At 57.3% G+C, this 7916-nt stretch overlaps 5 protein-coding genes across 5 annotated transcripts; 3 read left to right on the top strand and 2 right to left on the bottom strand.

Annotated features, from left to right (window-relative positions):
* Positions 1-622: 622 nt before the first annotated feature.
* K452DRAFT_352981 (uncharacterized protein) lies at positions 623-2215 on the bottom strand. The gene is made up of 2 exons (XM_033545801.1): positions 1364-2215; positions 623-1268 (listed from the first exon to the last, which is right to left on the bottom strand). Exons 1-2 carry the CDS (start codon positions 1728-1730, stop codon positions 727-729), a joined length of 909 nt encoding a protein of 302 aa, XP_033394125.1. The 5' UTR covers positions 1731-2215; the 3' UTR covers positions 623-726.
* A 122-nt stretch (positions 2216-2337) lies between these two features.
* K452DRAFT_86439 (uncharacterized protein) lies at positions 2338-2946 on the bottom strand. Its single transcript, XM_033547244.1, has one exon. It carries the CDS (start codon positions 2769-2771, stop codon positions 2439-2441), a length of 333 nt encoding a protein of 110 aa, XP_033394124.1. The 5' UTR covers positions 2772-2946; the 3' UTR covers positions 2338-2438.
* K452DRAFT_300962 (uncharacterized protein) lies at positions 2881-3326 on the top strand (the record flags this gene model as incomplete). Its single annotated transcript, XM_033542389.1, has 2 exons — positions 2881-2939; positions 2999-3326. 2 exons carry the CDS (start codon positions 2881-2883, stop codon positions 3324-3326), a joined length of 387 nt encoding a protein of 128 aa, XP_033394123.1.
* A 447-nt stretch (positions 3327-3773) lies between these two features.
* Positions 3774-5975, top strand: K452DRAFT_290553 (uncharacterized protein). Its single transcript, XM_033541021.1, has 5 exons — positions 3774-3984; positions 4047-4129; positions 4183-4584; positions 4644-5536; positions 5586-5975. Exons 1-5 carry the CDS (start codon positions 3852-3854, stop codon positions 5596-5598), a joined length of 1524 nt encoding a protein of 507 aa, XP_033394122.1. The 5' UTR covers positions 3774-3851; the 3' UTR covers positions 5599-5975.
* A 453-nt stretch (positions 5976-6428) lies between these two features.
* Positions 6429-7916, top strand: K452DRAFT_276772 (uncharacterized protein; the record flags this gene model as incomplete). The annotated part of the gene is made up of 2 exons (XM_033539293.1): positions 6429-7254; positions 7300-7916. 2 exons carry the CDS (start codon positions 6429-6431, stop codon positions 7551-7553), a joined length of 1080 nt encoding a protein of 359 aa, XP_033394121.1. The 3' UTR covers positions 7554-7916.

Raw genomic sequence — 7916 nt, 5'->3', positions numbered from 1 at the left:
TTGCCCCTAAATGCCTCACCACACTTCAAGTGATCGAACACTCCCACTTTTGGCGTGGAAAGATGCACTCCGGGTGTAAAGACACCTCCTCCGGGTAGGTACACGGTGGCTTCCACGCTGGTGACGCCAATGACGCTGCAACGACCTCATCGCTTGTCATCGCGCGCGTCGCACAGTTATCGTCACAGTTTGTGGCACCTGGGCTGGAAGATGTTCATTGCGATGCTGTTGTGAGTCCTCGGCATGCAAGTCCGACTTCACGACAAAGGCACACTTTAGACGATTTTGGTTAAGAAGGTTTGCGGATTAAAAGGGCTCTGCATGGAATTCTTTATGTTGATATTTGTACATGCTACGGTTTATTTATTTATTTATTTCAATTAACGTTAATGTTTTCTTAGAGCAACATTAGTAAAATCGTCGATGTTTTCCCCCTGTCCTGACTGGCAATCAGTTATAGGTATGCCATCTGGCATTGTATCAGCACGTCGATACGGTTTCCTGACAAGATACTTTTCTGAGAATTTCCATGGCTCAGCCACCGTTCATACGAAGCAGAACCACGTTCCAGCGTGCAATGAGCCCTGGTTGCGAAGAAAGAACATTCTTGAAATAGCATATGCTTCATTACTACCAACAATCATCCTCAGACAGATTACAACCCCCAAACAAGCAGTCATTACCCATACATAGCCATTACACCCTCTCATCGCGCACACCCTTCGCTTAGTTCGCAATCTCGACAACAGCCGGACCAGCCGCAACCGTATCATCAGAGACGACATCCTTGCAGCCGGTAAGCACAACATAGCTCTGACCATTAACACCCTTGGGGACCACAACCTCAAACCCGCCCTCCACCCTCTTCGCATCGACAACAACGGGCCCCGTAACCGTCACAAACGCGCCATAAACAGCAGCGTCCTCCTCCCCGCTCTTAAGCTCGTACCCGGGCGTCGCGAGCATGACGGTCGAGCCCGCCTTGATCGTGCTGTCCTTGCTGCTGGCCATGAGCGCTGGGAATGCCTTCACGGGCAGGGCGGGGTTGCTGCTCGGGCACGCGGATATGAACTGCGCTGCCAGCGTGTAGACTTCGTTGTAGGAAAGGGGATCGTCGAAGGGCTGCGCGAAGGGGGCGGCCTTGAGCGCGGCGCTGCGGATGTACGCGCTGTGCCGCGCTTCGACGGTGAGGATTGAGCCGGCAGCTGTGAGGTACGTCTTCGACATGATGTCTGCGGCTGCGCCGAGGTAGGCGGACACGCCGACGCCTGTGGGAGGAGGAAGTCAGTACTGCTATCGTGGTAAAGAGTAAAGAATGGGAAAAAGAAGGATGGATGGGTGGAGCAGGGGCAGCACGACATACCCTCGAGCACAGAAGCAGTCGCCAAAAAGCCCTTGACGTCGCTGACGCCGAACTTGTACTCGCACTCCTTGACGGGGGTCGCGCCAGCAGCAGCGAGGGCCTTGGTGAGGAAGTCGACGTGCTCGCTCTCGTCGGTAGCGATCGTCTTCAGGTTCGCGTAGAAGGCGGCGTCGAAGCCCGCAGCCGCAAAGTCCGCCTCCGTGTAGTTGGCGAGCCCTTGCTTGTAGAAGTTGTTCTCCAGGTGCTCCAGCGTCAGCGCGTAGTTCAGGATGTCGGCATCTGTGGGGCCGGCGCGCTTTTGGAGGGTCGTGGGTGCGGCGGCGGAGAGGGCCGCGAGGAAGAGGGGGAGAGAGGTGCTGGTCTTCATTGTTGTGGTTGTTGTTGGTTGGGGGAGGGTATTAGGTTTGTGTGTGTAGAGCAGAAGGGGTATTAGGAATTAGGTAGAAGAGTGGATTGATGATGTTGCTGCTGATGCTGCTGGACTGAATGGTTTGATGCCGACCCAAAGCACGAGAACAACGCCCTCTTTAATACCTACCTGCTCCCTAAACCAGCCGCAAGCACTCGCCGCCACGCCCAAGCGATCACCACGGAAGGCCCTCTCCCGAACAAACAAATGACGTGCAGGCTGCGCGCTCGCAGCGACCAAGCATCGCTAGTCCGCCCCCGGGAACAGCCCATCCGACGACTATTGCCAGACAAGGCCGCAGACAATAGCGGTCAAGGCGATCCCTACCAGGGGCAATTTCCCCAGACGCGGAGCCGCACCGCCAAGCATCGCGCGCTAGACACTAGACGCTGTTCGCGTCGGCGGGCGCCCGCGCGCAGCGCACAAAGCGGCTCTTGGCCGCCTTGGCCACCTTGCCCAGCCTAGCTCCTTCGCCTTGGTTCTTGATCAACACCGACCTTTTGCCTGCCAGGGCCAGACCCGACAAAGAGCGTCAGCGGCGGGAGGCCGCTAAGCTTAACGTTAAGCTTTCCTGCGCAGCCAATGCGCGCGCGCCGCGCTAGCCGCTTGCGGTAAGGCGAGGGGTTGGGGCGCGGAATGCGCGGTTCCGGGGCCAGGGATCGGCGGCTATTGATTGCGACCCTGGCCATGCTGGATCTGCGACATTTTGATAGCGGCCGCGCGGGAGCTGGCCCCTGATCCAGGTGGTGATGATGCTGCGGCTTGGGGTTGGGCTGATCGGCGTGTTGGCCGGATGCCCGCTTTCCGCGCCTTGGTCGGCTGCGGGCTTGCGCTTTTGCTGGCGCCGTGAGAGGAGGCCCTTGCTATGCGCGCCGCCGGCTTCTTTGTTGAACGCTTGCGGTGCTGGCGATGGCGCTGTTTTCGTGCTGTCAATGCGGCGGTGCGATGCGGTGAGCGTGCAATAAATGCTGCGCTGCCTGCTTTTTTCTCCCAGCTCATCTTCGTCCTGATTCTTTGCTCTTAAATCTCGATACCAAAGCCTCGTGCTGATTGATACCTTACCTTTTAATAATCCCTAATTTCGAGGGCCAAACCCAACTCTTCAACAATGAAGTTCTTCCTCACCACCGCTGCCGTCCTCGCAGCCGCCTCTCCCGCTCTGGCACTGTAAGTCGCTACCACATCATACCCCAACCAAAAACGTCTCTGCTCACACTCTCCTTCAGAAGCGGCCACAGCAACAGCACCGTCGCAGTGCCCGCCTGCCCCCCGACCTCGTCCTCAACCATGGACGTCGTCACGCGCAGCCCCGTCCCCGTCATGACGCCCAGCGCGCCTGTTCCGTCCTTCTACACCGTCCCGACGAACGAGACGGCCGGCGGCTCTGGTTGGCCTGGTGCCTCGTCCGGCGCGACGTGGAGCGCTACGGCTACGCCTCCGGTTACGTCGCCCTCGTCGCCGGCGTATACCGGTGCTGCGGTGGTTAACCACCCGGTGGCCTTTGGGGGCGTCGTTGTTGCTGCTGCTGCGGGTGTTATGGGATGGGTTTTGTAGAGGGATGAGTGGATCGAGATGTTAGGTGTACGGGTTGGGCTTATGATATACCAGGATTAATGAGGGAGCGGGTTAAAGAGTAATTTGGTGAAGGTTTAGTTAGGTCGCATGCATGGATCCGGAAATTCAACTTGCTTCTTTCGATTCTAAGGCTTGCTCTTGAGTAGCTGACCAGTGCCATCTTGTGAATTGGTTGTCGCGGATTACGGACCGAGCGTGTCGGACCCGGATTTGCGGTGTTGAAATTGTCGTACACGACGTGATTCATTCCAGTAAGTGGTCTTTGGTGTTGTCTTCTCGTGGTCCTTCTTTGGTGGAGAAGAAGATCGGGTTCGGGGACAGGGGGGGGGGTCGCGCTTATCAATACATGGTCAGTGCGTATCTGGTCCCGTGGGGAGAGCATGTGGCCATCAAGGTGCGGGTCAGGCCTCCATCGTCAGAGCTTCATCTCCCTCGTTAACCCCCTCTTTCACTTCTACTCCCACTCTCGTTGTGCTTCTCACCCCCCTATCGCTAGCCGTCAACATGGGCATCACCCAGTCCCAGATTCCCGAGGCCACCGCGCAGGACACGCTGGTGGAGAGGCTGCGTGCTCTGGAGATGAAGCACGAAGCGAAGATCGTGGACAAGGACTATGTTTATCTCGGCGAAGATCCACGTGGGAGCCCTTTGATCCGACTGGGTCGTGCGACTTGCTGACGCTTTGATGGCACGGTGCAGCGCCGAGTTACACGCCGTACCAACAGGATGTCTCCGTTGCGGAGCTAGAGCAGTGGGCGACCGAGCTTCTGCAAGACCCGAAGGTATGCCGTAGTCCACTAAAGAGATGCTGAGATGCTCATGTCAAGCTCTGCAGAACCGTCTCGCTGTTTCAGCCTTCACTACAAATGCCGCGACCTCGATCATCTCCCAGCCCAGCGCTGCCGTCAAGGACCGCCAGGTGTTCAATATCAAGGTACCGTTTGAGGGTGCGCCGGTTACGAACCAGCGCGCGTCTGGACGATGCTGGCTCTTTGCGTCTACAAACGTCTTCCGGGTCGCCATTATGAAGAAGTACAGGCTTAGCAAGTTCGAGCTGAGCCAGGCGTACCTCTTCTACTGGGACAAGATTGAGAAGGCGAACTACTTTTTGGAAAGTATCTTGGACACGGTGAACGAGCCTCTTGATGGCCGTCTCCTGCAGACGCTGTTGGCCAGCCCGGTCGGAGACGGCGGACAGTGGGACATGGTTGCCAATCTCGTAGAGAAGTACGGGCTGGTAAGACTTAACTGAGGATAATTTTCGATGGAATTGAAGATACTGACGTGCCTTGGCAGGTCCCGCAAGCGCTATACCCAGATTCCTTCAACGCCATGAACAGCTCTTTGATGGACCGCCTGATCACCACCCGGCTCCGCGAGCATGCCTTGAAGCTCCGCAAACTGGCATCCAACAAGTCACCCAGCACGATGTCCTCGCTGGCTGGAGCAAAAGACAAGATGATGCGGGAAATCCACCTGATTTTGACTCTAATGCTCGGGCCCCCTCCCTCACCCACAAAGGCCTTCACGTGGGAGTACTACGACAAAGACGGTAACTTCCACACGATAATCACGCGCCCCACGGCCTTTGCAAAGGAGCTCTCAGACAACCGCACCGTGCGCGCCTGCGGCGGAACCGACGTGCACCGCCTCTTCAGCTTGGTCAACGACCCACGCAACGAGTACAACACCCGTCTTTCGGTCTCGCGCCTGGGCAACGTGTGGGGCGGGCGACCCATCAACTACGTCAACGTCTCAATGGACACCATGAAGCCCGCGGTCATCGAGATGCTGAAGCGCGGCTTCCCGGTCTTCTTCGGCTGCGACGTAGGCAAGTTCTCGGACTCGAAGAAAGGCATCATGGACACCGCGCTGTTTGACTACGAGCTGGGGTTCAATGTCAAGCTGGGCTTGAGCAAGGCGGAGCGCCTGATGGTTGGCGAGAGCGCCATGACGCACGCGATGGTGCTGACGGCCGTGCATGTGGACGAGGGAGGGAAGCCGGTGCGCTGGCGCGTGCAGAACAGTTGGTCTGACACTGCAGGCGACGAGGGGTACTTTGTCATGAGCGATGAGTGGATGGACGAGTTTGTCTATCAGGCTGTTGTGGATTTGAGCGTCGTGCCGAAGGAGGTTCGGAAGGTGCTGGAGCAGGAGCCGCGCATGCTGGAGTTGTGGGATCCTATGGGGTAAGTGTTTTCTTTCCTGTGTTGCTGGGCAGTGCTAACGAATGTACAGCGCACTTGCTTGAGAGAAGCGACGGTAACGATGGATGCTGGGTACTTGGGAGGTTTTCGGGTTATGTGGGCGTTTGGTTGGGGATTATCTGTGGAGATGGGCTGGTGTTGCTGATGTGGCATTCGCGAATGCTGAGGCGGGAATGTTGGATGTTTTTGGGGTTTAGAGTAGAATGTATTGTTTTCTACATTGCGGACTCTGGGTGCGTTGCTGTGGGTGAAGTGGGATTGTGGAGATAGGTAGTGTCGATCTGTGAGATCGGCTGGGAGTGGGTTGTTGATATGTTTGATGTTTGATGTGGAGTTTTGCGTGGTGCGGGGAATTGGTGGGGGAAACGGTCGTCTATGCTAGCATTCTTGAGCTGCGGCTTGTGGGACTTTTCACAATGACCTGGTTGACGGGTTGAGGGATGCTTTTTGTTCGTCGGCGTGCATGCAATGGGCAGGGAAGACTTCTGGTGTTGTTGGCTTTTTTCGGCATCGACATTTTCTGCTCCCCGGACCCCAACAACGGCCCGAAGCGCCCAGTGTGCCTACACCCCGCGACCCTGCAGGTGGCGGATATACCTTCCTCTTACGGTATAGCTTTCAAATTGCTTAACTAATACAGGATCTAGCGCTATCACAAGCGTCATTTATACTCCGTTCCATTCCACTACATCCCGAGTTCCGCCTACCAAAATGCGGGCCTCAGGTTCCTGAGTCACCAATTTCACGTATCTGACAACGTTTCCCAGGCTATAAAGGCAATTGGCAGGATCCCGCCCATCGACTTCGCAGTGGTAGAAACCGAAGCTCCCAGGACGACGCAATGGCTTCCGCCAACATCTCTCTTGACCCTTCCATGGGGCACACGGGGGTGCACCGGCTGATAGGGACCTCTTCCTCCAACATCTCGCTGCTGGCCACGATCCTCGCCGTCATCCTGCCAGGCACATACCTGCTGCTGCGGTACCTCAGCGCAAAAATCGGGCCCAAATCCCTCGCAAACACGCCGCCGCTCCCGCCGCCCACGCGCATCGTCGACCTCCGCATCTACCCCATCAAGTCCTGCCGCGGCTTCTCAGTCCCCTCTGCAAAACTGCTCAAAGCAGGCCTCGACCTCGACCGCAACTGGATGTTCGTGACAGCCGCCGACCACAAATTCCTCACCATCCGCACAAACCCCAAAATGACACTGATCGAGACATCCTTCGACGCGGACAACGACACCCTCCGCATCAGCATCAAGAACCACCCCGCCAGCGCCGGCATCGCCATCCCCGCGCACCCGACCCGCGCCTGGCTGAACGCAAACACGACGCCCTGCGCCGCCGAGATCTGGTCCCAGGAGACGGACGCCTGGGCGTACGCCTCGGAGCTGACGCAGCCGCTCGCCGCCTTCCTGGCCCTGGATGTCCGCCTCGTCTATAAGGGCCCGACGCCTCGCGTGCTCCGCGGCAGCGGCGCTCCTGACCGCCTCGGCCGCACTGCGGATACCCGCTTCGCGGACATGATGCCCGTGCTCGTGGGCTCGCGCGCGAGTCTGGCCGAGCTGAACCAGCGGCTTCAGAGCGAGGGCGAGGCCGAGATCGGCATCGAGCGGTTCCGGCCGAACGTTGTTGTCGAGGGCGGCGAGCCGTGGAACGAGGACGTGTGGAAGACGCTAAGGATTTCTGGCGCTGGTGCCAGTGCCAGTGCCAGTGCTGGTACTGGTGCTGGTGGTGATGGCAAAGCATTAGTGCTCGATGTCGCGTGCCGCTGCCTGCGCTGCCAGGTCCCGAATGTGGACCCCGAGACGGCGGAGAAGCATCCGCGCCAGCCGTGGAAGCTGCTCACGTCGTATCGGCGCATCGATCGCGGCTTGAAGGGCAAGCCGGCGTTTGGCATGCTGTGCGTGCCGCGGGAGGAGGGGACCGTCGAGGTGGGTATGTGCTTGGAGGTTTTGGAGACGACACATGATCACTTTTTTGTTAGTCCGATGAAGTAGTTAGTGGTGGTGGATGAGGGGGGAAGAGGATGGCTCTGCTTGGGTGCATGCGTTGGGGTGGGGTTTGTTTGTTGGAGATGTCAGTTTCATGAAAATACTAGATCTTTCGTACTTAAGTTGGGAAAGATTCTATCTACTCTCTAAAGAGCTTGGGAAACTTGTGTCATTTGTGGTTTACGTCGAGAGCAAACGCAAGTGAGTTCCTTAAACGGGATGTTGTTGCACCTCAACAGCCTCACTCCCTAAATCAGGCATGTTTGCACGCAAAGATGTGTTGTGAAGCTGGGCGCGAGGAATTGGACGCCGCTTGTCCTTCTAGATTACTGTTACCTATGGAGGTATATATGCTGCTATCTAAAAGAA

This window comes from Aplosporella prunicola (genome assembly GCF_010093885.1).
Source record: "Aplosporella prunicola CBS 121167 unplaced genomic scaffold K452scaffold_23, whole genome shotgun sequence".
Taxonomy (NCBI): domain Eukaryota; kingdom Fungi; phylum Ascomycota; class Dothideomycetes; order Botryosphaeriales; family Aplosporellaceae; genus Aplosporella; species Aplosporella prunicola.
The sequence above is the reverse complement of the archived record's forward strand: the minus strand, read 5'-3'. Positions and strand labels throughout refer to the sequence as shown.

What these genes read in the sequence shown, in the direction of transcription:
- K452DRAFT_290553 (XM_033541021.1), top strand. Translation starts at nt 3,852, where the DNA reads ATGGGCATCACCCAGTCCCAGATTCCCGAGGCCACCGCGCAGGACACG. An exon ending in TTATCTCGGCGAAGATCCAC is followed by an intron (nt 3,985 to 4,046) that starts GTGGGAGCCCTT and finishes GGCACGGTGCAG; the next exon opens with CGCCGAGTTACACGCCGTAC. An exon ending in AGCTTCTGCAAGACCCGAAG is followed by an intron (nt 4,130 to 4,182) that starts GTATGCCGTAGT and finishes CAAGCTCTGCAG; the next exon opens with AACCGTCTCGCTGTTTCAGC.
- K452DRAFT_352981 (XM_033545801.1), bottom strand. Translation starts at nt 1,730, where the DNA reads ATGAAGACCAGCACCTCTCTCCCCCTCTTCCTCGCGGCCCTCTCCGCC. An exon ending in GACTGCTTCTGTGCTCGAGG is followed by an intron (nt 1,269 to 1,363) that starts GTATGTCGTGCT and finishes CTCCTCCCACAG; the next exon opens with GCGTCGGCGTGTCCGCCTAC.
- K452DRAFT_86439 (XM_033547244.1), bottom strand. Translation starts at nt 2,771, where the DNA reads ATGAGCTGGGAGAAAAAAGCAGGCAGCGCAGCATTTATTGCACGCTCA.